The sequence below is a fragment of the Lonchura striata genome, chromosome 12 (genome assembly GCF_050655825.1).
Source record: "Lonchura striata isolate lonStrDom1 chromosome 12, ASM5065582v1, whole genome shotgun sequence".
Lineage (NCBI taxonomy): Eukaryota > Metazoa > Chordata > Aves > Passeriformes > Estrildidae > Lonchura > Lonchura striata.
Window position 1 is genome coordinate 12,696,352 of NC_140714.1, and position 26,335 is coordinate 12,722,686.

The 26,335-nt window shown below is 41.4% G+C and overlaps 1 protein-coding gene across 4 annotated transcripts; it reads left to right on the forward strand.

The window, feature by feature from the left end:
- The first annotated feature begins 1,145 nt into the window (after window positions 1-1,145).
- On the forward strand, window positions 1,146-25,786 carry TASOR (transcription activation suppressor). Of its 4 annotated transcripts, none has more exons than XM_021532787.3 (23): window positions 1,146-1,631; window positions 7,643-7,788; window positions 8,907-8,999; window positions 9,838-9,910; window positions 10,945-11,036; window positions 11,389-11,547; window positions 13,248-13,375; window positions 13,987-14,018; window positions 14,660-14,762; window positions 15,201-15,304; window positions 15,414-15,517; window positions 15,741-15,813; window positions 15,929-16,003; window positions 16,362-17,069; window positions 18,078-18,499; window positions 19,334-19,472; window positions 20,323-21,230; window positions 21,910-22,029; window positions 22,576-22,735; window positions 23,315-23,423; window positions 23,576-23,754; window positions 23,841-23,999; window positions 24,362-25,786. In XM_021532787.3, the coding sequence occupies exons 1-23, from the start codon at window positions 1,241-1,243 to the stop codon at window positions 24,415-24,417; spliced, it is 4,533 nt and encodes a 1,510-aa protein (XP_021388462.3). In that variant the 5' UTR covers window positions 1,146-1,240; the 3' UTR covers window positions 24,418-25,786. The 4 variants fall into 4 exon arrangements, with proteins under 4 accessions (XP_021388462.3, XP_021388425.3, XP_021388444.3 ...); XM_021532750.3 differs by having other exon boundaries at window positions 24,640-25,786; XM_021532769.3 differs by having other exon boundaries at window positions 20,446-21,230; window positions 24,640-25,786.
- The last annotated feature ends 549 nt before the right edge of the window (window positions 25,787-26,335 follow it).

Consider the following 26,335-nt stretch of genomic DNA (forward strand, 5'->3'; position numbering starts at 1 on the left):
TGCATTTCTGGGAGCTGCCAAAGACAGGTCTTTGCTTTGGCTTTCACATATTCACATCCCTCTTGCACCACAAGTTTTGAGCCTTACAGGGACAATAAATGTTAACCTTCCAGCCTCTAATATAGGTTATTTAGTGGTGTTCTAACTCACTATGCAACTAGCAAAGAATCCTGCTGAAGTAAATCAAAATTTTCTTTTTTGCCTGCCCTTCATAACCATGAATGTATTTTTATTCTTCAAAGGTGAAATGCTGTCATTTTGTCCAATGTCTCAAAAAAACCATTTTGAATCTGTCAGTAAGAAGCATGTGCTGGCCTCAGTGTAGTGTAGTAAGAGTTGGGAGTTGGCAAAGAAGGCAGTGCCAGCCCTAAGCCGGAGCGTTCCTGGATCCGAAATGCCGGGGCGGGGGAGGTTCATGCCCAAGGGCGGCTTCGCTGCGGGGAGAGCCCGTTCCGAGCGCCGCGCCCCGGCCGCGGGGCGGGAGCAGCGGGTCCCGGTCCCGAGCGGGGCCGGTGGTCAGGAGCAGCGGGTCCCGGGCCCCAGCGGGGCCGCGGGGCGGGAGCAGCGGGTCCCGAGCGGGGCCGGTGGTCAGGAGCAGCGGGTCCCGGGGCCGCGGGGCGGGAGCAGCGGGTCCCGGTCCCGAGCGGGGCCGGTGGTCAGGAGCAGCGGGTCCCGGTCCCGAGCGGGGCCGGTGGTCAGGAGCAGCGGGTCCCGGGCCCGAGCGGGGCCGGTGGTCAGGAGCAGCGGGTCCCGGGCCCCAGCGGGGCCGCGGGGCGGGAGCAGCGGGTCCCGAGCGGGGCCGGTGGTCAGGAGCAGCGGGTCCCGGGCCCCAGCGGGGCCGGTGGTCAGGAGCAGCGGGTCCCGGGGCCGCGGGGCGGGAGCAGCGGGTCCCGAGCGGGGCCGGTGGTCAGGAGCAGCGGGTCCCGGGGCCGCGGGGCGGGAGCAGCGGGTCCCGGGCCCGTCCCGCCCCATCGCGTGGGCACTGCCCACGCCCCGGCCGCGCCCCTATTTATAACGTGCGCCGCGAGCGGATTGGCTGGGCCGGGCTGGCCGCAGGCCCGCCCCCCGTGCCGCCGCCATGTTGTGTGGCGGGGCCGGGGCGGGGGCGGCCCGGGGGCTGCTGTGGGGCGGGCGGAGGGGGAGGCGAGGCGGCGCTGGCGCTGCTGGCGCTGGTCAGGGGCGCTGTGCTGGGAAGGAGAGAAGGCGCGGGCTGGCTGCCGGGCTCGCATCCCCGGAGGGAATGGCGGATGCCGTGATCCGCAGTGGCGGCGAGATGGAGCCGGAGCAGCATCAGCGGATGGAGAAGACCAGCGCGGGCGTCGTCGGAGCGGAGAGTAACAGAGCGGGAGCCGCTGAGGACACTGCACAAAATGGCGGACGCTCTGAGAGCGGTAGCGCTGGGGAGGCGCTGCTGGTGGCTGCTGTTGCTGCAGAGGACAAGGTCCCCACAACCCTCAGCATCAGTAGCAGCAGCCAGCGCAGGAGCAGCATCTCGACGGCAAATGAACAGCAGCAGCAGCAGCCGCCCAGCGCTGTGCTCGGGGGGCCGCCCCCTCTCCCTAAGCCCCCAGAAGACCAGCAGCCTGTTAGGAGGAACTTTCAGATCCCCAGGAAGAGCAGAGAAAAGAAAGGTTGTTCCTTCCCTTCCCCTCCCTTTTCTACCTCGCTCCCCTCTCCATCCGATTCAGCAGCAGCCCCGACGCCTCGCACGGCTGCCTGCAGACCCCGCGCTGTGGAGGAGGCTCTGCTGGCTCGCACCCGCGAGGCTGCTGAGGAGCCCATTTTAGTGCCAGGCTGGTCCATTGCATTCTTCCCCTACCCCTCCTCTTTTCTTTCTCACTTTTATTTTGTCACGAGGATGAAACAAAACCAAAAGCTCGGCTTGATTTTCAGACCTCTGCTTTAAAAGGAGGAGAAGCTGGATGTGGTCAGGGTGGGCTTGAGTTGATCTCAGCGCTGCTTCTGGAGGTGCATTGGCATGTGGAGAAGATGTTTCTTTGGGACACCGGCGTCAGCGAAGATGGTTCACTTTTTCTCTTCCCCGACCTCCTCCCTGCAGGAGAAGGGTGTAATCCTGCTTAGGATAGGTTAAACAAACAGAGTTGGCCTTCATTGATGATATGCAGAAGACTGTTCTTATCTGGTGGAAGTTCTTTGCAGGGAGAAAGGGAGCAGCCCACGTTCTCGGGCCTCGCTTTGGAAGCATTCTGCTTCAAAGGGTCCAGGGTTTGGGTTTTTTTTTTTTTTTTTTTCTGAGTAACTCTTCCTCTAAAAACCTCTGGTATTTCTTGCTTTTCACAAGACCACTGGTTTCTGCTTAACTTTTTGTTAAGTGGAGTTGAAGACCTGTCTGATTTCCTCCCTGAAATTTATCTTAATTCTTGCCCTTTTGCAATATGGAATCAGTAACTTAGTCCAGATCACAAAAATACTTGTTTGAATAGGCTTCTCATTCTTCAGAGAAGAGAGTAACATCTTAACTTCTTGAAATGTTTTCTTCTGTAAGGAAGAGATGAAGGTAGGTTTATTTCATTATCCAGTCTTTCCAGTAATAGACTAATTCTTTTTGGCAGTAATGACCCCTTTTTCTTCCTGGTCTTTCCCATTGCCACCCCACTCTGTGGTGATATAAGTCTGGCAGATTCATTGTAAAAGGAGCTGGGTTGATGTGGAGAAAAAAAGTCTTTTATAATTCATCTGACAGAAAAATGCCTGGATGTAACATGGTGCCTCATGAACAACTGAAGTGGCTTGTGCGCCACACCCAACTGTGGTTACATTTGAATACCTTTAAATGTGTTTGGAAATGTTTAGTAGTTAACCAACGGTATTTGAAGCTCCTCTTTAGTATTTGGTTCCAATATGAATAAAAACCTGCAAAATATCTTCTCAGGTCACCTAAATCGCCATTTGCCTATGCTGAGCCATCTGCAGTGTGCAAAACGTTTTGGATTGTGTAGTTCAAACCTGAGGCTTCTGTGGCCTCTAGGGTAGAAGAGGAAGCCATTCTTACCTTTCTTCAAAAACTGACTTGATAATGTCAAGGTCGTTTGACGCATTCGCACCTTTTTTCCTTTCAGCCTGCAGAAAGGCTCGAGGGTATTTTAATCATTCTGATGACTTAGAGCTTCCGAGCAGACCGTGCTCCATTGCTCCATTCAGCCCACGGTGCTTGTGGGCTTACAGCTGCTGAGTGTTGTTCTCATGGCATGGACTGCCAAACGTGCAGTTTGAGGACAGCTAAATTGCTATTGGGATTTGTATTGTCATTTGAAAAATGCAATTCAGTCAGCTCTGGAACTGAACTGGAAGATCAGCACTGGATCATCTGATGCCCTAGTGGCGCTTACAGCATCCTTACTGCTAGTGCTTAAATACATCTTGTTAAATTGCAAAATGATCTGAATGACCCAGTCCCTCTCAAAAGAACTCTCTTGGCTTGATTCTAAAGCCCAGGATGAAGCAGTACATATGGACGCTTCCTCCATCATTCCTTGTCTTGGAATTGTCTTTATTCTGCTTTTTCAACCACCATGTCTTTCCTGGACATACCATCCTGAGAGATTGCTGCCTTGTTGTGAAGGCTTAGCTGCTATTTACAAAGGATGTACAGGATCATTTTGTCAGAGGTGTTTGAGTTGGTTTGGAGGTGGGTTTTTTGGCGGATTTCTAAATATTTTTAAACACCAGAATGTGTTTCAGGAACAATTCTTGGTAGTGAAGAAATTAAAAATTGAATCTGGGAAACACAAATGTAAGAGAAAATTTAAGCTTTAGCTTTCAAAATGCAAGAGAAATATCCTAGAAAATTTAAGGCTTTAGCTGCTTATTTATCTTCTTCAGAATTTATCTTCCCTCTTGGAGACTTAAGTAGTAGGGACTGAAATTACAACAGAAATCCTTTGTAATCTGAAGGAAAGATAGCTCTTAACTGTGATCAGTTTGCACGGAGAATACTTCTGATTTTCTCATTCTTTTTGCTGGCAGAGGAATTCAGGAAACGAAAGGTTGGCTGCAATATTATTTTTTTAAGGTGTGCTTGCATTTTTCTTCCTCCTTAGAAATTCTTTGGAGGTTTGTTTACTTGGTACACAGAGTTTAGCAATGGTGTTACGGTCTCTTGAGCAGCTTATCTGTCATTTGTCTTCAGGCTTGTCCTGGCCTCTTCTAATTCAGTTGTCTGATCTTCACAGGTTTCCAAGTTTGCTTGCTACTTGGAAAGTCCTTGATAGGATTAGGAAAGCAAATTTTAAGGATAAATCAATGTAAGAGCACTTTTAACTTGCTGAACTGTATGAGTGATCCCCTTACCTAAGGATAATTCCACTGCCCTCAGTGTCTTTAATGGGTTGCTTGTTGATTGAAGCTGGAATTTATTTGTGGAGTCTGTTAAAGCACCAAATGACTGCTGTTTCTGAGGCTGAGGAGAGGAAAAAAGTCTTGCTTTTACCCATGGAACTCTCTGCAATACTTGCATGAAGGTCTAGGTTGTCCCTTTTCTAATTCATCATTTTGCCTTGTCTTCTATCTTCTTATTTTCCCTTTCTTTGGTAGAGATGTGCATCTGCTGTTTACTACACGATATTTCTAGGTGGAGAACTCTGTCAGTCCCTGAACTTGGTAACTGTTTAGGCCTATTGAGAGCACAATACATATTGAGCTGAAAAAGTCCTAAAGGTAAAAATGTCACAGTTCATTAACACACCAGATTTTTTGTTTTAAACATTGAAGACTGAAAGAAACTGAGGCTTAAAAGGGTGCTTCTTAATGGAGCTTTTGTAGTAGGAGCACTTGTGTGTGAAGAATGTTAGCAGTCTGCTAACTTAGCTGATACGAAAATCATTAATTTAGTTATTTTCACTTCAAACCTAGTTCAGGATTACTCAAGGAGGATGGCTCTGCCTTCACATTCTGACTTAAAGCAACCAAACCCAGTAACTCCAGTCTCAGTTTTCTGAAGCTGAAACATGAGGTGTGAAAGAAAAGTAGAGCCTCTCAGGCATGACATACATCCAAATATCCAGTCCCTATCCCTTGACTAGTACTTACTAGCTAAACTCAGTTTCCACCTAAAAGTAATTATATACATTCCAGTGCCCTGGGTAGAAGCTGAACAAACCCAGTATTTATTCATTTATTTTTACCTGTGCCGAACAAGCCAGCAAACCCCTGAATAATTGACTTATGTATTATAAGGATGCTGCAGGTTAGTCATTACTTTAATTACTGTTTAATTAACACAGGGCAGTAAAGGTGCAAGGTGTCCCCATCAGCTGTGTACAAGAAGCCTGGAAGATACGTATTGTGCACATGGCTGGTCTTTGAAGTGATGGGAGACTGGGGATGAGCTCAGTAATTTCATGGTTTGCCTGGGAGCAGAGGCCTTGGTGATTGCTGTACAAGGTCTAGTTTAGTACTTCTCGGTTTCATTTTAGTTTTGTCTTTGTACTCCTTTGAAGTAAGGTACAGGTCCTGCTATGGTGACATTAACATTTTAGACCATCACTGTCCTTGAACACCACAGCTCATGTGATGAACTGAAAAGTATTGCCTGGCTACTCACCTCACTGGGGTAGTGTTTCATGTTTTGATTGAGAACATGAAGTCTGCAGTGCCTCAAGTTCTGGAAAGAAAAACTGCAACAATCTTAAAAAAATCTTATTTTCTGTTTTTTGTAATTTAATGATTAGGTGGGGCTTTTCCATTAATGTGTTGAGCATTAAGTGTATACTAGTTTATGCAGATTCTCCCTACCAGGATGCTAGGGGGACTTGCTGGTTTAAGGCAAGTCTGTCTCATCTCTCTCCCTGGAGCTTTCCACAGAGCAGAAAATGTTTGAACACAAATAGCATGGTTGATAATATTTGTGTGTATGACAGGATCTTAATTCATGTAATAATGTGCCTCTTCCTAGATTTGCATCTGGGACAGTAGGTGAGACATTATGTATGGCTTGTGGTGGCACTTTCTAGCTCACCCTGCAGTGCTTTTCACTTGTTTGTTTCTCCAGATGGAAGCAAGAGGCTCATTTTTACTGAGCTTGTCTCCTGGGGGAAGGAGGGAGAAGGGATAAGGTACAGTAAACACTGGTAAGAAAACAGGAAATCCTGTCAAGCAGCTGGCACAGATAACCTTCTCCTTAAATGGTCATTTTGAGGAGCTGGCAGTGCGTGAGCCCCAGATCTTTCTGACAGGGAGTTAGTGCTGGAGTGTCCAAGGGACGTTTGGGGCTGGGGTGGAACAGGGGGAGCTTTCCCAGGGCATGTACACCTGCAGCAGGCTTGTTTTCTATTCTATTAATAAGCATTTGTCTCTTCAGTACAAGAGCATTCAGTCCCAGTAATACTAAGTTGGGAATTCCATTCACTCTCAATTCTGTCTTCTCCTATACTGCTTTCAGCTTTTGAAGAATGAAGGTGTAGTTGCTAAGAAGGATGTTACATAAGTATGGTTTCTAAATTACTTTCATAACTCCTGCTCTAAAAAAATCACTTTCTCACTGTTGGTGGTGTTGGAGTCCTTGCTGGAGTTCAGTTTGCAGATGTGGTGTTGCCTTCTAAAGTGTGCAGCTTTTATTAAATAACACAGAGCAGTTTGATTTTCATTAGGAACATTTTTTTTTATATTGAGGTTTACGCAGTAAATCTTTTCTGCAAATGAGGGAAAGATTGCTGCCTAAATCTACTGCCATATTTTGTAAAGAAATTGGAGGATATACTCTGAAGATAGAATTAAATTTAATTTGTTGTTAGAGTAATGGTTGCTTTTTTGTTGTTTTTTGCCTTTGTTTTGTTGGGGTTTTTTTGTGAGATTAGTACTATTGTTGTTCCTAACTGTTCTAACTACAGTAAAAATCGTGCATTTTTGGTGTGTATTTTGGAAGTTACTCTGAGGATTAAAATCACTTCTTGTGTTGTGCTAGTTCAGTTTTTTTCCTAGCTACTACTCTCAAAATCTTCGCTGCCATCCTCTGCTGGCTCACTCCGGGGTTGCTCCTCTGATCAGTTTGTCACCTTGGCACCAAACACAGATAAGAAGCTCAGGGACATGACTGCTTCCCTGTGGGAACTGGGTAAAGGTTTGCCCAAGAGGGAATTTGTACAACAGCACACGAAGGACTTTCCTTTTAAAACAAGTCAAATAAGGGATAACATCATCAAGCATGAGCACAGGCATTGGGGTCCTGATATTTTTAATTATAGGAGCTTATTTGTCTTTAAATAGGATTGGGTTTCTTCATATTTAGCTTAATTGCCATAAACAAACAAACACAAAACCTCATCATAATTCTGAAGCAGGGCCAAGCTTTGAAACTCTTGTTGAGGTTTTTATTAGGACAATTTGTTCCTACTTCTTAATTAAAGGAGTTAATTAGTAAATTACAGTTCTGAAAGTTCTGAGAACTAGTAGCTGTTCAAGAGCAATATTAAAACACATTACTGTGATTTTTAAAAGATCATTCTAGGAAATTTTAAGATAAATTTTCTGAAGTACATATTTGCCAAGTATTCTAGGTGTTTTGTGTTTGATATTGAATCACAAACCATTTCTCTTCATGCATAAACTGCCAGTGAACTGGAAAATTTTTGGATGTTTTCACATATATGTAGGCATTAATTATTTTATTTCTTCTCTCTTACAGCACTTTTTCAGCCAGTACTTCCAGATTCTCGAGAATTTGAGGATATTGTAAAGATTCTACATTCTTCCTACTTGGATCAAAATTCAGTGTCCAATTTTAAATACAGGAGAGCCAGCTTAGTTCATAGTGAACTGTTGGAAAAGGAAGTGAGTATATTTGTGGCTTCAGTTTCTCAATAAGGTACCAGTCAAATGACAGTGCTGCTTCTCAATCTAGAGGAAGAGACCTGGGGATTATTTTCTGTTATGTAGTTGGTCTTTAATTGCAAACTCACATGCTTAATGTAAGCAGCTGTTGTTCTGGCAAGTTTATTACTACATAGTTTTAAACTCTTGCCTGCCAGATACTTCAAGAAGACTAAAAGAAAAATTGTATTTGGCACCTCTTAAGTCTGTGTGTTTTTAGCTTTCAAAAATTTTCTTAATTTTTTTAGGGTATTTAATAACCCAGAAAGATATTTTGATGTCTTCTTTACAGAGCTGATGTTTCCTTTGAAAATTAAGATTAAAATATGTGCCTGAAACAAGTTTCCATAATCTCTGTAGTTTCGTTGTTTTCCAAGAAGTACTTTAATTAAAGTTGATTAGTGATCTAGTAAGCAGAGCACCTTGGTTGAAGCCCTTCTGTTGTGCCTTATGTGGTGTCTTAAATCCAGCCTTGGCTTGCTCTCGTCACTCTTAAATGAAGTTTTCATTCCCAGTGCCAAAAAGCTTCACATATGAAGTAATTGAATATATAATTTGTTTGCTGTGATTATCATCTTGGAAGTTGTGGATGCTACAGTAAACTGAAGCATTTCCTGCTATTACATTAATTATTCATGGTTACAGCTGAGAAATATTGGTAAAAACCACTCAGCAGCAGTGAGGTGCAGCTGCAGAAATATTTGCACAGTGTAAGAGATCTGCCTCCTAAAAAGAGAAAAAGTCTTATTTCTGGAGTTTCAGAGATTATATGGAAGGCATTGGGCTGGATGGTTTTAGCCAGTTTGCTACAAAGATCAAATTAAAGTGTTACTGCACAGATTTGTTTGAGGAGTGTCTCTTAAAAAACCAAATACTTGGGCAGATTAAGCCAATTAGATTTCCCACAGATATAATGTTTTTGAAATCTAATTATAGCATCCAGTGATTTAATTTGGATTATCTTTTGATTATTTCTGTACATTTGGATCTGCTAACATAGATGGGGCCTTAAAACATTGACACTTGAGTGTGGCAGCAGCAGTGTGTGTACCTGTGTTGAGAACTTTGTGTATGAACAGTTCACAGAAAAGCGCAGAGAGCTGCGGTACGATGGGCGCCTGGAGATGGAGCTCTCGGAAAGTTACGCATTCCTCATGGTGGATCTGTGCCAGGTGAGGGGTGAGCCCTGCAGGGGAAGTACTTTCTTCAGCAGTTAGGAGGTTTTGGGGCTTTGGGTTTTTTTCAGAGTGGTTTTATTGACACAATCATAAAGTTACCTCTGCAAAATTCAGCACTGGAAGGTATAGAAGGATGGGAAGGGGATCTGTCACCATTTAAATCCCCTATTCCCTGATAATTAAGGTACTGCATTTACATGTCTCTGTATCTTCTCTGGTTTAGGCTATGTTTTATAAATAAAAGGATAGATTTTCTTGATGGCATGTGAGTTTTTATTTGGTTTTTGCTTTTTTTTTTTTTTTAATAAGGAGGAATATTTTGTGTTTTCATTGCATTTGGGTTTTGGTGGTTTTTTCTTCTTTTTTTTTTGCATCAACAAGGTAACCTGTAATATTAGAAAATGGACATTGATTAAAAGTATATGATCAAAGGAGACAGAGAAGACAAAGTGATGGACAGGTGATTTCTGTGCTTTGTCTGCTATCACAGAGTTGGGATATCTTAAGCAATTAAATCATTTGACAGGTTCTGTTTTAAATACTAAAATTTTCTATATTAAAGGCAAGTAATGATCATAAACAGCGTTTAAGGTATAGGGAGGCTGTGTTTTTTAAGATACAGGTGAATCTATGTAACTGTTCCATATCAGAATACTACTTGCACGGTTTAATAGTTTTACAGAGAATTCAGACTAGTCTTGTCTTTGTTTGTAAGGGTTGGGGTTTTGTTTAAATCTATTTAAATTCTGTAATTGTAATTTCTCACTGTTTGTTCTGTTCATATCCTGGCTATCCTAACAGATTTGCTTACAAAACTGTCTGTTCTCTTTAGATTCGGAGCATATGTGAAAAGGGACTGCAGGTTGGCCACTCCAAAATCACAGTTCTTGGCAGCCCTTCCATGGGTAACTATCTTTTGATTAGAAGTGTTGGTTATTCAGTAGCAGTTGGCAGATAATGTGGTGCAGTTGTGTGAACTTTCAGTCCTTTTTTCTATCACTGACTGCAACAATATCACAGCAAGATGTTTTTAGCAAAGGAAATAGCCATCAGAACATTATTTCATAGCTGTGTTTTGGAGTAGTTCAGTTAAATTCCCTTTCCAAAGGGAACACCTAATTCTCTTTTGGCTTTAAGTCAATCCAATATTCCATGTCTTTCCAGTAAACCTGGGGGGCCAAAGAGCTAATGCAGTGTGTGGCTGGCTGCTTCTGTGTTTGTTTGTAGGTGTGTGCATTCAGAGATACCTCATGGACACAGTAGCTCAGCTCAGTTTTGATGTAGATAGAAATAAAATTCTTGAATCCACAAATCCAAGAAGAACGTAGATAAATTGGAGACTCCGAAGAGTCACAAAGTGTTAAAGAATTTTGAGAGTTCAAGACAGTAAGTTCCTTTTGCAAAGCTTTTCAAAGAGAAAATTAGGAACTAATTTTGTCATCCTGTGTAAGATGAACATGGTACAGAGGTATCATGAATATTGAAAGCAGACAATATGAATGAATATAGACATGAATATAGACTGAAAGCAGAAATAGGTGTGAGGTGGAGAAGAACAAATCTTTATGAGCAGATGATTTTTTATTGTTTAGCTGGTAAAGGGTCTGGGGCAATTTGCTCAAGCAATTAAGTACAGACATGGAATGAGAGGAACCTAAGCCAAATGGATGCTTTTCAGAGTATCTGAATTCAGTTACAGTTCTTTGACCTGAGGTAGTCAGCCAGACCAACAAATGACGGTGTGTGTTTGAGGCTGTAAAATCATGAAATAAGTAAGTATGGAGAAGCACAAAATTAGTTTACCTTTGCACTTGAGTCAATTGTATCTTCATTCTTTTGTGTGCATTGAGCTTTAATCCCATGTAATGCTTTTTAGACTTCTAATAATGTCTTAACTTTCAACATAATGTATTTTGGTTTATTTTTATACTCTTCTCAGGTGTATATATCTCCAAGTATGCTGATTTGTTGCAGCCTAATCCACTAGAATTTGGAGCAACTGGAGATGTGATTGTTTTTAAAATAATAAAGGTAATTTTATCTTGCTGTACTTGAAGGATTACATTGCTTACTGGTAATACACAGGTGGCTTTAACCTAACTTACTTTTAATAGTGCAGTAATCTCTGTATAGAGGAACTAGACCTCTACTAGATTTAAAAACTAGTATTGATAATATTAAGCTTAAATAAAGCATAATAAATTTGCAGAAGGCAAAAATATGTTGTTTTTTTTTTTTGAAAGTATGAAAATAATGTACTTCCAGAAGTGGCTTTCTTAATGGTTTGTTTTATTTTCTCTGTTCTTAGATTATTTGGTACTTGAAGCAATTTGTCAGTTTCCAGGAAAAAGCTCATGCTGACCATTCTTCTGCTTTATTACAGGGAAAAATGAAAAGCATATATGACCACATTGGTATGAAAGCAATGGAATCAACTGTCAAAAGTGTGTTGGATCCCACCCCAAAGCACGAGTGTCATGTTTCAAAGAATGCAGCTAAGGTCAACTCCTTGTTCGCTTACCGAGCCTACGAACTTACTCAGGTAAGGCTGAGCCTGTGTTACCTTCGTACATAAAATCTTCATTAAGAGAACTTCTGAAATGATGGAGAGAAAATCACTGAAGATAAAACAAACCCTGAGCTTCCCTGTGAAGCTGCAGCTGGGTGTGTGGAGCAGTTCACAGGTGCCTGCATTAGAAATCCCAGGACAGCATGGCAGCCTCTCCTGTTGCCATTGTGTGATCCTGAACCTCAGGTGTGTCAGAGTCAAGAGCATTCCTCTGGCTGCCCTGGGTGACTCGAGCCCCTGGCAAAGAGCTCAGGAACCTTGGCAGCAAATGAAAAACAGCTGTGGATTCCATTTTAGCCCAGTGGAGAGGCTGCCGACCGTATATGAGGAGTTACAAGCAAAATGGGTTTGAATGATGTAATAAAGAAATTGACACAGGGTGGAAAAGTAGCATTTTGGGATTTTTTAGAATGAAATTCAGAGGTACAAGATGGAGGAATCTGGGCGTGCCATAGCTGCTTCTTCCTTCTCCTTGTCCTCAATGTCTCGGTGTGATAGTGACACTTTTCTATTGGTTTAGGATAGGAACACCTTGTCCAACGTAGATTTTAGGCATTGGTACAGGCATTGTAAACATGGTACACGTAATTTTGGGTATATAATGTGGGAGCCGCCTGGGGCGGGAAGGAGACTGCCATGGCTTCTGTGCTAGCCAGACCTCGGCAGGTCAGACAAACTATTCTAGATAAGGGAAAATAAACAACCTTGAAAACTCGGCCTCACGCATTCCAGACTTCTTCTTCAGCGGCCGGGCTGGGGAAAAAGGACTTGCACACTGCTGGGGTCTTGCCAAGTGACCCCCACACAGGTGAAGATCTCTCTCAGGCTGGGGTGGAGGTGGCATAGGAAATAACTGGGCAATGTACATGGGTCTGGAATGGAGGCTGAAAGAGAGGACTTGGTGTGGGGAGTTTGAAGTGTAAAAGTACAGCTGGTTTATGGTCATTAAGTGGGACTCCTAAAAAGCAAAATGTTGGCTAGGAGAGAATAGCATTTTTCTTTCTTTTTTTTTTTTTTTTTTTTTCCCTTTCTTTCTTATTCCCCTTTCAAGATTCTAAGGTTTGGAGATGATGAGGGGAGACAGAATGAAATCAGTTCTAAGCATTTATGTTCCTCCAGTTGTTCTATCTCTTACTGTAGCAATCTGTTGCAGCCAGATTATTCCACCAAGTCTGCAGATTTCAGGATCCTTGCTTGAAAGCATTCGCTTCAGTTAATAACTTCTTTTGTCTTCTGTAAATCACTGGGCTGGACACTGAATCAGATGGCTAAAAAATGAATGTACTTTTTCATTTCGTTTTGCAAATGTGCCAAAATTAACATTTTTTATTGGTGATTGACCTAAGGATACACTCCAAAACTCACTGCAATATTCACTTTCCCTCTGATTTTTTTTGTTTTTTATTAGTTAATCCCTTCTCTCACCAAAAATACTTTCAAGTAAATGTTGCATTTCAGTAATGTTTTAATTCTTGATTCACTCCTGAAGGTGCTGTCCATATCTAAGTGGTCAATGAAGGAGGGAGAAGATAAAAAAACTACCTTAATTTATTGTATTCTCTAGTACAAATGAGAGGAGCATTTAAAAACTTCTTTATTTAAAATACCAGCACTTAAAGAAATTAAGGACTCCTCCAGGCTTCTGATTTAACATTGTCTCTTCTTTTTCCCAGTTCTACTTTTATGAATACAGCTTTGATGAGATCAGGCGAAGACCAAGACACGTTTGTCCTTACGCTGTTGTTTCATTTACTTATAAAGGTGACATGGTACAAGGACCAAAATCTGTGCCTCCATCAAGGTAAGCTAGGAAATGAGTTGTGGAAAATCTGCATGTAGCATGAAGAATTTATAGGTCTTGGCAGTAGCTGAGAATTGATTTAAATGAACAGTGCTGAAGTGAATGAATGTGTCACAGGGACTTAGTATAATAAATACTTCTAATGCAAGGCAAGAATTGTACAACTCTTCCCACCTGCTTGCCTTTTGCCTGGGTGGAATCCACAAAAAATGTGCGGTTTTACCTAACTGAGGAAATTTGTGGACATAAAAACATTCACAGCATTAACTTGCTTGGTACTCTAAAATAATATTCTGTATATTTTGTCTCTGAACCCTTCACTGGTGTCTGCTTGTGGAGAGAATATGTAGGTGACCAGTTGATCACAGATCCACTGTGATACCTGTGCTGATAGGAAGATGTCCAGGTGTGGAGACTGTACTATGAAATGTTAAAGCAGCTATCAAGGTATCTAAAATACTACAAGATGCTGCAGCAGTGATAGATTGAGGTTAGAGAGGGAATCACCAGTCTTCCTATTTTGTTAAACTGATAAACTATTCTTAATGTAAAATTCAGTGGTCAGATTCTCTGTTCCAGCCTAGTCATTCTGTCTCTCTTCTCTTGTTTAGAGCAAACACCTTCCATGCAGATAGAAGTACAGGTAAGAATGAATTCCAGTTTTTGGTTTTATGATACAGACAGGGAAGGATTTGATGTTTTTCCCCCATAGTTTTATGTTTGACCAGTTTAGTTACGCTGTGTATACCTGAATTTTATCCTGAGCCATGCTGGTTGCTGATACTAAATGATCAAACAGACACCTTAATGTGTATCTTCTTTTATCACAATGAACCACAAGTGAACAAAATCAAGTCTTTTTTTCCTCCTTTCTTACTTAGAGTGTAGTAAGAACTGATCTTCAGTTCCTGAATCTCCTGTTCAATGACACTTCAAATAATATCATTCTCTGTCATGCTTTGTTTTGAACCTCATTCAAGCAAAGTTAATATGTGTGAAAGTGGTTGACAGTTAAGGTAAGGAAAGAGGATATAATTCCTCAGCTATTAGAAGGGTGTGCTTATACTGACAGGTGTAGGTAACAGACCTGCCTCCTTTACTCTGCTCAGAGCAGATCAAAACATAACAGGGTTGATAACATCCTTTCTGTTGCCTTTTAACATTATCATCTGATATTAATATGAAATTTTCCCTCTACTGATTTTGGAGATTCAGCAGCCTCTTCTTTTAATCACAGCTGGCAAGTGGTTTCACTTAGTCTTCCTTTCTCCCATCTTAACTTAGAGAAACCTAATGTTACCTTGTGGAGGGGACAGCTTTGGATTAAAGGCAAACTTGTGTGTCACGTTTCCCTAAAATCAACACAACCTTTCCTTCCATGCAAGCTGTGAGTATTGCCATTTAGACAGTAAGTTTAAAATACTGCTCTATTAAAACTCTTTTGAGTAGAGACTGGTGAGTTTTGGGTATATTCAGATGAAAATATAAAATACTAAGTGCCTTAAATATGTCAAACAAGACTCGAGTCATGTGTATCCAGAATTTTCTTGAGTTCAGGCATACAACTGTCAGCATCTCTTTGTTGTTTGGTGTTTTGTGTTGTTTGTGGGTTTGTTGGTTTTTTTTTTCCATTCAAGTGACACACACTCTACAGGAATAAACACCCCTGGCTCATGAGATAGTCCAAAGAAATTATTCTTAAGGGCATGTATTTACTGGTTCTTATTTTATCAGTGAGCGTATATATATATATATATATATAATATAGAAGGTAAAAAAAGTGGTCTTTATTTTTTTTTAATCTCCCCCCACCCTTATTCTCCAGTCCTGAGAAGCTTGAGGTTGAAAAAGTTGCAAGCATTGATCAGCTGAAGAAAAAAATTTCACCAGCATTGTTCTTAAAAGAAACTTACCAAGAAAGAAAAGAAGGTAAATGGTTCTTCTTTCATTTATTTAAATGCAGAATTTTAAAGTTTTCTGAATTACAATTTTGTTTCTTTTTTCCTTACATTCTCTTTCTCCCCTTGTGTCTTGTCAGTGTGGAGGAATGGCCTGTTCTGTAGCCTGTATGAAGTTGTGGAGAAGTCCCGTTCTGGGAATCACTTAGAGGGTTTACTTCAAAAACTAGAGAAAGAGAATCTTGTGAGTGCAACAGATTTGACTATTCCTATTTTTAAAAATAATTTTACTAGTTAGTAGTTTCAGGCATACTACAAGATCCACAATCTCACTGGAATTCCTTAGCTGGCATAGTCTTAAGTACCAGGGCACTTCTCTGCCAAGACAGAATTATCTTACAGTCAAGAGGAGTATTCATAGTGAGCAAATGTCTTTGAAGCAGTTTGCTCTTTTTGCTTGAAAACAGGTCCTTGTGAAGCCACTTGTGGACAGAGGATTTCTTTTTCTTCTTTCTCCTTGGCAAATGATGTCCCCTTATGGTAAGTATACTCTGGGCTTGTGTTTGAGTTGTGTTTGTTGTTTCAGTTTTTGAGTACTAGATTGACTTTTGGTGGTCCTTTCCTTTTTAACTGTTTTTATTTTTTTGTGTTCTAGACCACCAGAGTGGACGGTCCCGTGTGCTTCATGCATTGTTTCTGTTTCCAGAGTCTAGAGATGTAATTAACTCAGGTGGGTTTGTTCACTGTTGTGTGCAGGTTTATTCAAACAGAGGTGATAGTTTCTTGAGGATTTTGTAGTATTCAGTCAGTGTGTGAACTAAGATAACAGTTTGCGTTGGTTATGGCCATGGTGTTGGTGTTTAGAAATATTTGTTTCTTTACAAAAGCAAATATCGTACATTGTAGGTTCATTTGTTCATATTTGAGAAAGTGAAACTTGTTGAAATTTCTTGAGTTAGCATCTCTGGCTTCTGAATTACTTCTTCATGGTCATTCCAAACTGTGTTTCACCCAGCATTGCTAACTACATCATTTATTTATAGCTTCATGGTTTGATTTTAATTGTGGATTCCCTTTTCTACTTTTAGCAGCACAAAAAAGCATTCCATATGGAACACAGAAAAATTCAACTACTGAGAAAAAGGAAATAGTTCGAGAATTCACCAAGTTGATTCAGTCTCTGCATTTTGCTTTAATCCAGTGCCGCAGACACAGTGATATAGATTTCAATGCTGTTGTGGAAAAGTACATCCATGAGTACTTTAAAAGACTCTACAATGGCCCTGGAAGAGGTAGAGAATTTACAGTTCGTGAATACTCAGCACATCTGGATGACAAAACAGCTCTGCACCCTGCCCCAAAAAACAAAGGTCACATTAGCAGTTGCTTGCAGAACTATATTTTCAGTTGTGAGGCCTATCAGTTCCCTGTTTCCAGAGCTAAGGAGCTGCTGGATAGAAATCGAAAGCCTCAGCACTTCAGTCCCATCTCCGATTATGAAGCTACAGAAGACTACTCTGACTTTGCCAAGGCAAAATGCAGGAAAAGAATCCATCCCAGATATGAAGCCACTGCTGTCAAAAAAAAACTGCCTCCTTTTGGTGACTATGATACTGAAAGACTCAAGGATCTTATTAACTTGATCCAGTGTAGGAAGAAAAATGTCGGCGGAGATTCTGATTCTGAAGACCCCAGAATTAGAAGTGGTCTGAAAAGAAAGCTGGAAAAACAATCTGAAAATTTGCAGAAATATCTAAAAATGAGTGACTCTTCAGAGAATATTTTTCAGTACAAAGGTAAGAAAGTCTTTGGTTAGAGTTCTTCTTTATCCATTGTTATTCAGAGCATGTTTAAGATTTATAGATTGAATATATTTTTACATGCTGTAGCAATTTAATGCATGATGGTTCATTTAAACATTGGTCTGAGATCTGTCAATAGAGATAAAGTTTATTTTTTGCAGATTTCCTCTTTCTAGGAGACAAGGGGAATTTTCCTGGAAGTTGCTTTTGTTTAGTCTTTTTGGAAAGCAGACTTTCAAAGAGTTTATTTGCCTGTGGAGCTGTCCAAAGACTTTTTAATACAGAACACTCAGCAGACTTGATATTGTCTTTTGTAGAGTTTGACTTTGCTGTAATATTTGTGTCCAATATCCTATTTCATACCTAAGGGAAAAAGCATAGTTCAGTTTTGAACTAGCCAGTAATGTGTATAGTGAGACAAAGGAAACAACCTAATAAAATTAAATAATTCTACACATGAAATTATCTACATCCAAACCTCGGAGAAGTATCACAGATACCTTCTGCTTTAAGGTCTGCCAAAAATACTCTTTGATTTCTGTTTCCCTGACCATTTTCTCAAGGCAGTTATAGAAGCCTCCTGCAGAAGGGGGAAATGGGAGCAGGGTGACACAAAGACGAGGGATTTCCATCAAGCACCAGTCTCGTGTATGTGAGTCACTGGAAGATGAAGTGACTGATCTTAGTTGTCCTTAGTTGTTCTCTTGATGGGGACAAAAATACTGACTGGCATGTAGGGATGAAGGAGGCAAAGGATGGACTTCATGGTTTGGGATTCCTGCTTGGAATTCTGTGAACCTTCAAGTCTTTTGACATTGATTATTAATGTAGACTGTGTGATGAAAGCATGTCTACATTGTTGTTAAAATGTGTGTGTACATACAAACTGATGCTAAAGATTGCGACCGTGGGTACGTGGTAGATCTTGGTGGGGGGATCTAGTTTTGGTTTTTTTGAAGACTGAGTAATGGATTCCTTTTCCTCTCCTCACCTTCTTCTAAGGGGGCAGAACCTTGGATTCACCACACTCTGTGTTCTCAACGAATTCTGACCATGGTGGCCACGAGGGTGACTTCAGGCAGGCGGATGTGTCCGACGCCGACATCGAAGCGCTGCTGGAGAAACTGGCCTCTTCTGGCCCCCAGGAGCAGGCGGTGGCACAGTATGTCACTCAGCACTTAGCACTAGGCACTGAGGAAATTGAAGAGTGTGTGAGACAAAAATACGGCTATGAATCCATTGCAGCTCAGGACAGAGATGATCATGAGCTTCCTAACACTGCCCGGGCTGACAGTGTTGCCTTCAAGGACCCGCAGAGCCCAGCCATGCTGGAAACTGATGTGCTGTGCTTGCCCTGCCCCATCGATGTTGGTCTGCAGCTCCCACCCAACGAAGCACCCCTTGAGCACACACTACATTTACAAGTAAGTGAAACTGCCAGGGTGCTGACAGTGAAAGTACTATTTTCATAAATATGAGACTGAATGAAAAAAAAATTCTATTTTCTTACAGAGGCAAACACAGATATGTACTAACTCTTCCGTGAAGCTTTTCTGTTTGGTAGGAACATAGAAATTTTCTTCACTCTTAAGTGTGTTCATGGTTCTTTATATCAATTCCTTCTGTAATAAAAAAGGAACAGAGTTGAAGAATTGAGCATTTCACCGCATGCTCAGCTCTTTTCATGTGCCTTCTTGGTGCGGTGCTGTATATGAGTTCCTTTGTGTTCAGGGATCACAGTGTCCCACCTCCTTACCTACAAGAGTGTTCCATTATCTCTGTTACTAGTACTTTCACACAAAGCCCAGTTTCTAAGTCATAGAGCAGGGATGAGTTTGTCCTACCTGTAATCTCCATGCTGTTTTGCTTCTACCCATCTGGAATGTAAGATGAAATTAACTTCCTTCCTACTATTTGTAGGCAGTGCCTCAGCAATGCCAACATCTCATGGCTTTAGTCAGGTATCAAGACAACAGCCTGGAAAAGAGTGAGGGAGCAGCCAGTTCTGCCCTCCCTTGCTCTTTGGCACCCCCAGCTTCCATACTGTAAGGCCAGTGCTCAGGACTGCCTTAGTGAGGAGAGACCAGAGAAGTACCTCATGGAAACCTTTCCAAATTTGACTGGATTAGATTGATGGCAGAATTGCCAGTGTGCCGGTGAGCTCAGTTCTTTCTGTCAACTGCTCAGAATGCAAAAACTTAATAGTGAGCAAAACCGAAAGAAATTGTTTCGAGATGAGCATTTTGTTTGCTTTTTAGGAAAGAAGCACTGAGAGTACCTTTGAAGACTGCAGTCCCTGTCCTAGTACACCTACAGAACATGGCTATCTCAGGCAACATCCCTGCTCCAATAATCTAGGGGAAGTCGGAATGCACTGGAAACTTATCCCAATTACAGGTAAGATGGACTTTAGCTCCTCTGTTCCTACAAATAATAAATGAAAACATATTCTAAAGGTTTGTATCTGGATTAATAGATCCATTCTTGGATCACATGTTGGTACACAAGCAGATCTATAGCCTGTGCAGTTGTTTCTTGTATTTGATTAATACAGCAATCTGCTGGATGAATACACATACTGGTGGAGAATATTGGTTTGGCCTCATATTAACACAAATTAGAAATGTGAATGCTTTAAAAACAAACAAAATTATAGTTTTGAATATGGTGGTGAAGAAGCTGAGCTGGGCTTATGAGGGTCTTTCAGCACTCCTGGCATCACCACTGAAGCTGTGTCAGTAATCAGTCAGACTGATACCCTTCCCTTTCAAAAAAAAAAACTTGTTTTCACAATTGCAGGATCAGGAGCAGCTTGCAGTCCAACTCCACAAGGTCATTTGTGTCTGAGCTTTTTAAAAGTGAGGATTTTAACCTAGTAGCAAATGAAAATCCTTGAATCATATGTTGCTCTGCTTGATTTCTAATTTAATTTTTAATTTCTAATGGAGTTCCTCAATAAGCACAACTCCTGTTGTGCTTATTCTGCATTATCTCTGGGAAAATGACTTGTATTCTGCTTTTTCAGCAGACTTGGACTGTGCTGTTTTACTGTCGTAGGAGCTGTTAAATGTACTGTGCTTCTGTACCTCAGTAGACTGTAACACTTGAGTATTGGGATTTAAGTTGGTTGGTGGGGAAGGCATAACAATAATGCCATTTTCAGGCTGGGATTTGGAGGTTTTGGTGTATCAGCTATGTGTGACTTTCAAACACGAGATGATGGTGATGACGAACTCTTCTTCTGTAGGTCTGAAATCACCAGAAGAGCCACTGGAATACTTGCCACCAACGGATGCACTTCCTAATGACCCCCGGGTAGTAAATAGACAGAGAAATTCTGATTATCAATTGCCATGCTCTCCATTTTCAGACACACAGAAGGGGACAGCAGAAGATGGACATTTCACAGGACAAGTGGAGAAACCTGAAGATCAGTATGAACTAACAGATCAACCTTTTACAGCTAAGCATTCCATTAGTGCAGTAATAGAGACAACATTATTAGAAGAATATAAGCTCTTTGCAAAAAAGATTCAAGAAATTTTGCAGCAAAAAAACATTCCTTATGTCAGTGAGATGTCCACACCAGTCCTTTCAGCCCAGGAGAGGATAATGAGACTTTCTGAACACATCTGTTTGCAGGCATCAGAGATTTCTGTCCAAGAATATATAGAGAGCCTGAGTGAGAAGCTGAACAGTGTCATTTTGGCTTCTTCGTGCATGAAGCAGACTCCCCCAGTTGATTCTAGGCCTGGAGCACTGGAGGTGGTGAGCAGCACTGCCCCTGGGCCTGTGCCTGACACGCTGGCCGTGTGTGGGGACAGTGACACGGCGCCAGTCCCAGAGCCACTGTGCAATGACCCGGGGGAAGAGCTGCCTTCAGCAAGCCTACCCCTAGGGAAGGAGAAAAAGGCTCATGGGAATGCTAAACCAGAGGATCAGACTTCTTCTGGTGATCTCGTGGAACTACCAGAAAAGACTCAGAAGTCCCCCGAGAACTTAAATGTTTCAATTCAACCAGCTTCCGATTTCATAAGCCAGTTAAAACCTGAATTATTTACCAGTTTGGTCAAAATCATGGCACGCGTACAGAAAAGCACTCTCAAATTTTATATTCATGAAGAGGAAGAAAGTGTTCTCTGCAGAGAAATCAAGGTAAAGCTGTTTCAGTTCAGCCTCTCTAGTGTCAGAACAGAGTGTCTTTCAAATCCACTTGTATGAAACTGGACTCACTTTCACTGTGAAAGTGAGTGTGAAAATAGGCTGTCCTGTCCCATTTCTTCACTGAGCTTTGTGGTAGTCTTTCTTATATTTAGCTTTTACGTAAGGCTTTTTCTTTGAGCTGGAAAACAGAACAGGCTGTAGCTTGGTCCTTTCTGAAGATCCTGCCAGGGGGTGGGCTTACAGAAAAAAGGTGATAAGGGAAGAAATGTGATAGAACTACCGTTTTAGAAAGAATTTATGAAAAGTCACTCTGTGTGCCTTTGGGGTTTTTTCTCTTCCCCTCTAATTAATAGTAGAGAGAACTTTGAGAAATCACTGTGCTTCTGTACTTAAATGTGTAAGATGAAACTTGTAAACTTCTGGCTTTCCTTGAAAACTGGGGTAGTTTGATACTGTCAGTTGGTTGTTTGTGTGTGATTTGAGAGGAATGACTGACTTGCTGAAACAGCTGCTCTGTGTTGCTGCATCCCTGATTAATTTATGGGAGAGATAAAGCAGCCAGTCCCTCTGGGATTCAGTGAAGTGGAAAACCACCTTGGTGTCATCTGGGCATTGTTTTTACCAAACTACCTATTGAATTTTTTCTTGTCTCCTCTTTCTGTGGTGGCAGGAATATCTTAGAAAGTTAGGGAACACAGAGTGCCATCCAGAGGAGTTCCTTAAAAGAGATAATTTGGATAAACTGTTGATCATTATCCAAAATGAAGACATTGCCAACCTCATCCATAAGGTATGTGCCACGTAAGTAACCGTGTGCTGCAGAAAGCTGTTGTCAATAGTGAGAGGAGCTCCTTTGGAGCAAGGCTGCTTTTCTAACAGCACAGCAGCACAGCATTTAACAGTACCTGTGTTTAACTGCTGTTTGAAGAAACAGAATGGCTGTAGTAAAGATGGTCTTGTTGCAATATTTACTCATAACTTCTTCCAGCACCATGCACGTGCTAATGCATATTTATTGCTAGAAGTTGTAAAGCTGTGCAGGGGCCTGAGTAGTTCTGCTTCTGTGATGCTCTAACACTAGGTGAAGGCAGCTTTCAGATGACCTGAGCTATTCCTGACAGCTTAAGATCCAGTACTGGGCAGAAAGTAAAATTATTCCAGGTGCTCAATGTCCATTTACCTTATTCCTGTAATGCTCCAGAGAGAGCACCTCCCTAGGCAAGAGAAGAAACAGTAATTTTTTGAAAATGTGTTTTGAAGTAGGTCGGAGAGTTCTGTAATTCCTTTTCCTGTGTGACCCGTGGTTACACCTCTGATTTCAAATGTTTTTCAACAGATCCCTAGCCTGGTGACTCTGAAGAGGCTCTCCTGTGTCAGCTTTGCAGGAGTCGATAGTTTGGATGATGTGAAAAATCGCACTTATAATGAGCTGTTTGTGTCTGGGGGTTTTGTTGTGTCAGATGAGTCTGTCCTTAACCCAGAGTCCATCACTCCAGGTAGGTGTGATCCTTCTGGAAGCTTCAGAACTAAAATCCTGACATTTCAGTACGTGAGAGGTCCCGTACTCACCACAGTGAAGGATCAGGTCTTCCAATTTTTGTGATGTTCTTTGAGAATTTCAGCTAATTCAGCAGTCTCTTTCTCAGCCCAGTGGCGTTCTTGAACACATGAACAGGGAGATCTTGTCTTCAGTTTGTATTACATTGTAGTTATGTCTGTGGAGCCTTTTATTCTTACTACTCCATCCAAAAATATGCTATATATACTTTTTCTTCATTTGAAATTGAATAGTTAATGAAATTACAACTTTTTGAAATATTTTAGCAAGGCAGAGTGTGTATACTGAGGTCAGCTTTTAAATACCACTGCTGGGCACCTCAGGTACAGAAAGTCAGCTCAGTTTTATCATACTGCTGTTGGCCAGTCTGACTGGAAGAAAACTTGGAGTGGCTGCTGTTTGTAATTGTATGACTGTACTGTGATGAAAACAGGAAACAGCTTTTTGTATATGCTGAAGCAGTATTTTCAGTCTACATACCACAAAATTTAACTTTTATTCAATATCTCTATAACAGATAAACTAAAACAATTCCTGAAATTTCTGGAGGATCTCAATACCCCAGATGGGAAATGGCAATGGAAAGTCCACTGCAAAATACAAAAAAAACTGAAAGAGATGGGGAGGTAAGTAAGGTTCTACAATATCAGCTGTTAAAATGCTTCAGCTTTCATTATGCCATCCAAAACACTTAAATAGAACTTAATCTTATGTTTGTCTTTTGGTATTTAGACTGACCTAAAATTGTTTCTAATTGTGAGCTTTCCACCCACTGCAGGATAAATGCCAATGCCCTGAACTTGCTCACCCTTCTGAACACCTATCAAAAGAAGTACTTGGTTGAGATTATGTCTTACCATAACTGTGATTCTCAAAATCGAAATGCTCCAGAACTTGAGTGTCTCATCAGGCTTCAGGCTCAAAACATACAACAGAGACATGTTGTCTTCCTAACAGGTAAACCCCACATTTGTGAATACCTCTCCCCCTTTTTTGATAATAGATGCTAAATATTAATACAAACTCTTCTTCTATGTATTTAGAAAAGAATCTGAAAACTCTCTCAAGTTACGTTGACAATGGCATAGTGGTTGCTGCTGTTGATGACTTTATGCGTAACTTTAAAAGCCTCATTGGGTTTCACAACTCTGTTACTGAGCAGAACCACCTTCCTCCCTGCAGTGCTGGCCAAAGACAATCAGGTGAGGTCAAAGACACTTAAACTTCCCTTTCTAAACTGCTTGTGTGGGGTAGAAGTGCTGGGACAGTGTGCCTTGACTCTGGTCAACAGCCACTGCAGCTGGCAAGGAAAACCCAACTCTCAAGCTACTCTTGTTCTGTTTGAAATGGGGGAAAAGCACTGGGGATGGAGCACCAGAGACCTTAAATACAGAAGTACAGGCTACCATGGTATTTGAGGCACTAGACTGGGCATCTGTTTTCAGGAGAAGGATAAACTTGTCTCTACCTGCTTTATCTACAGAGTAGATAACCTGTACTGAGATGTCAGTAATTGTACTCCTTTAATTGTCTGATCAAATACTCACCTGCTGTGTAACTTTAGATGCTGTTTTGACATTGTCCCCTTTGGAGCTGGGAGTTGGGATTTCCCAGCACTAAATATGAGCACGGTGTGCAGAAGCTTTTAGCACCGAGTAACTGGACACTCCCACAGAGGGTTAAGTGTGTGTGTTGAGTAAGTGAACACGAGTGGCAGAAGACCAAGACTTAAAGTGCTGTTGGACTGGCAGACCTGAAGTGTAACACTGTGAGTAGTGTATGGCCTTTTTAACCAAAGTTTATATTTCAATAGAATAGAACTTTCTCTCTCTTTTAATGTAGTTCTTGTAGAAAAGGATGAAAAGGAGGAGGAGGACATGTCTCTGGATTCAGGGGATGAATTGTCAGAAATAGAAATCTGCAGTGGTGCCTCTAAGTATGATACTCATGTGGAAGCTTTGCAGACAGAGGCCAAGGGCCCACATGGAGTAGATGCTAAAGAAAGCTGCTTATCAGTTACCGAGTTACCTCCTGAAGCACAAACTGCCCTTGGGGAAAAGATTTACAAAACTGACTTGGAAGAGAAGCAGCCAATTACTACAGTTTCTACAACATGCTCTGCTGAAGGAGAAAAACACAATGCAGTTGAACAAACTCCTTTCAGTAACTTCCAGGTTTATAGCAGACAATTAAACATGTCCCATCAATTCAGCCACTTTAATGTCCTCACTCATCAGACTTTTCTGGGAACAACATACCAGATTTCTCCTGTAAATCAAAACCAAGACGGGAGCAATTATTTTCTATCTGCCTACCATCAGAGCATGGATACAGAGAAGTCATTGTCACCTGGTGGCTGGGATAGCTGCTGTGATTCTTCCAGGCCATATTCAGAACAGAAATGAACTCTTAAGGCTCTTTTTCTAAGTTGCTGTGGACTTCTCTGTTTCTAAAATGTTGGATTAACGATTTCTATTTTATTCTGGAACAAAATGTTTCTTGTTATCTCAAATGTTTTCATGTTCTATTTAAATCCTTGATGGCCTGTCCCTGTTGGAACCATCTGAAAATTTAAATAAACACATATATATTTTTAACGTTTACTGTACTTGAATTATCTTGTTTGTTGGCACTTTTAAGTTTCTACATTTGTATTTGACCTGTTACCTGAACTTCAGTTGGAGGTCTGTTTAATGTAAAGCTGAATGTATGCCTAAAATATGTGAAAGATCCAGTTGGTTTTTTTTCTTAACCACAAGAGTATCCAAGTCATGTTTCTTTACATAAATATTAAAATTAATGTATTTATTTGACATGGACACAAATTTTGTATGATGTTTTTACATAGCTCTAAGGCAATGTACTTATTTTCATGACTATATACTGGATTTTGGCTAAATACCTCAATTAGAATAACTGTAACCCATGGTGCAGTTCCATTACAAAAAAATCAAATAAACTCTTAATGCACAAGGGACTTGCTAACACATTGCTTTGTCTGTGGTTTTTACATTGTTTGCAAAGTGCTTGAGGAACAGCCAAGCTTGGTTTCATGCACAGCAATTATCTGTGTGTCTCACTGGGTGCTCCAGCAGCGTCTTCCCAGCTTTTATCTGGCCACTGGGATTACTGTAATGAGAGAAGGACAAACCTGGGTTTAACGACTGTGGGAATTCAGCTTGCATCAGAAAAACCTTAATCCTCTCCCATTTCAGTTTAAAGATTCCTGGGGCTTCAGTCTTTTTTTTGTTTGTTTGTTTGTTTAGCTTTGTTTATTTGTTTTGTGAACTAGCACTGGGGTAAGAACCGCTTTACCTGTTTCTTAATCCTGTCTTTTAAATTTAAACATCTGCTGAGTTACCAACCTTTTCCCCCCCTGCTCAGGGATTCTCTTGTTTTGTTCTGCCTCAGGCTTCCAAAGGCAGCAGCCCCAGGGAGCAGCTGTGGAGTTGCTGCACGGCTCACTTTGCTGAGACTCCTGGCTTTTAGTGCTCCTCTTCAGGCTCTCCAAAGTCCTGTGTTTGGGGGACTTCCTCTC

What these genes read in the sequence shown, in the direction of transcription:
- TASOR (XM_021532750.3), top strand. Translation starts at nt 1,241, where the DNA reads ATGGCGGATGCCGTGATCCGCAGTGGCGGCGAGATGGAGCCGGAGCAG. An exon ending in GAAGAGCAGAGAAAAGAAAG is followed by an intron (nt 1,632 to 7,642) that starts GTTGTTCCTTCC and finishes TCTCTCTTACAG; the next exon opens with CACTTTTTCAGCCAGTACTT. An exon ending in GCAAATGATGTCCCCTTATG is followed by an intron (nt 15,814 to 15,928) that starts GTAAGTATACTC and finishes TTTGTGTTCTAG; the next exon opens with ACCACCAGAGTGGACGGTCC.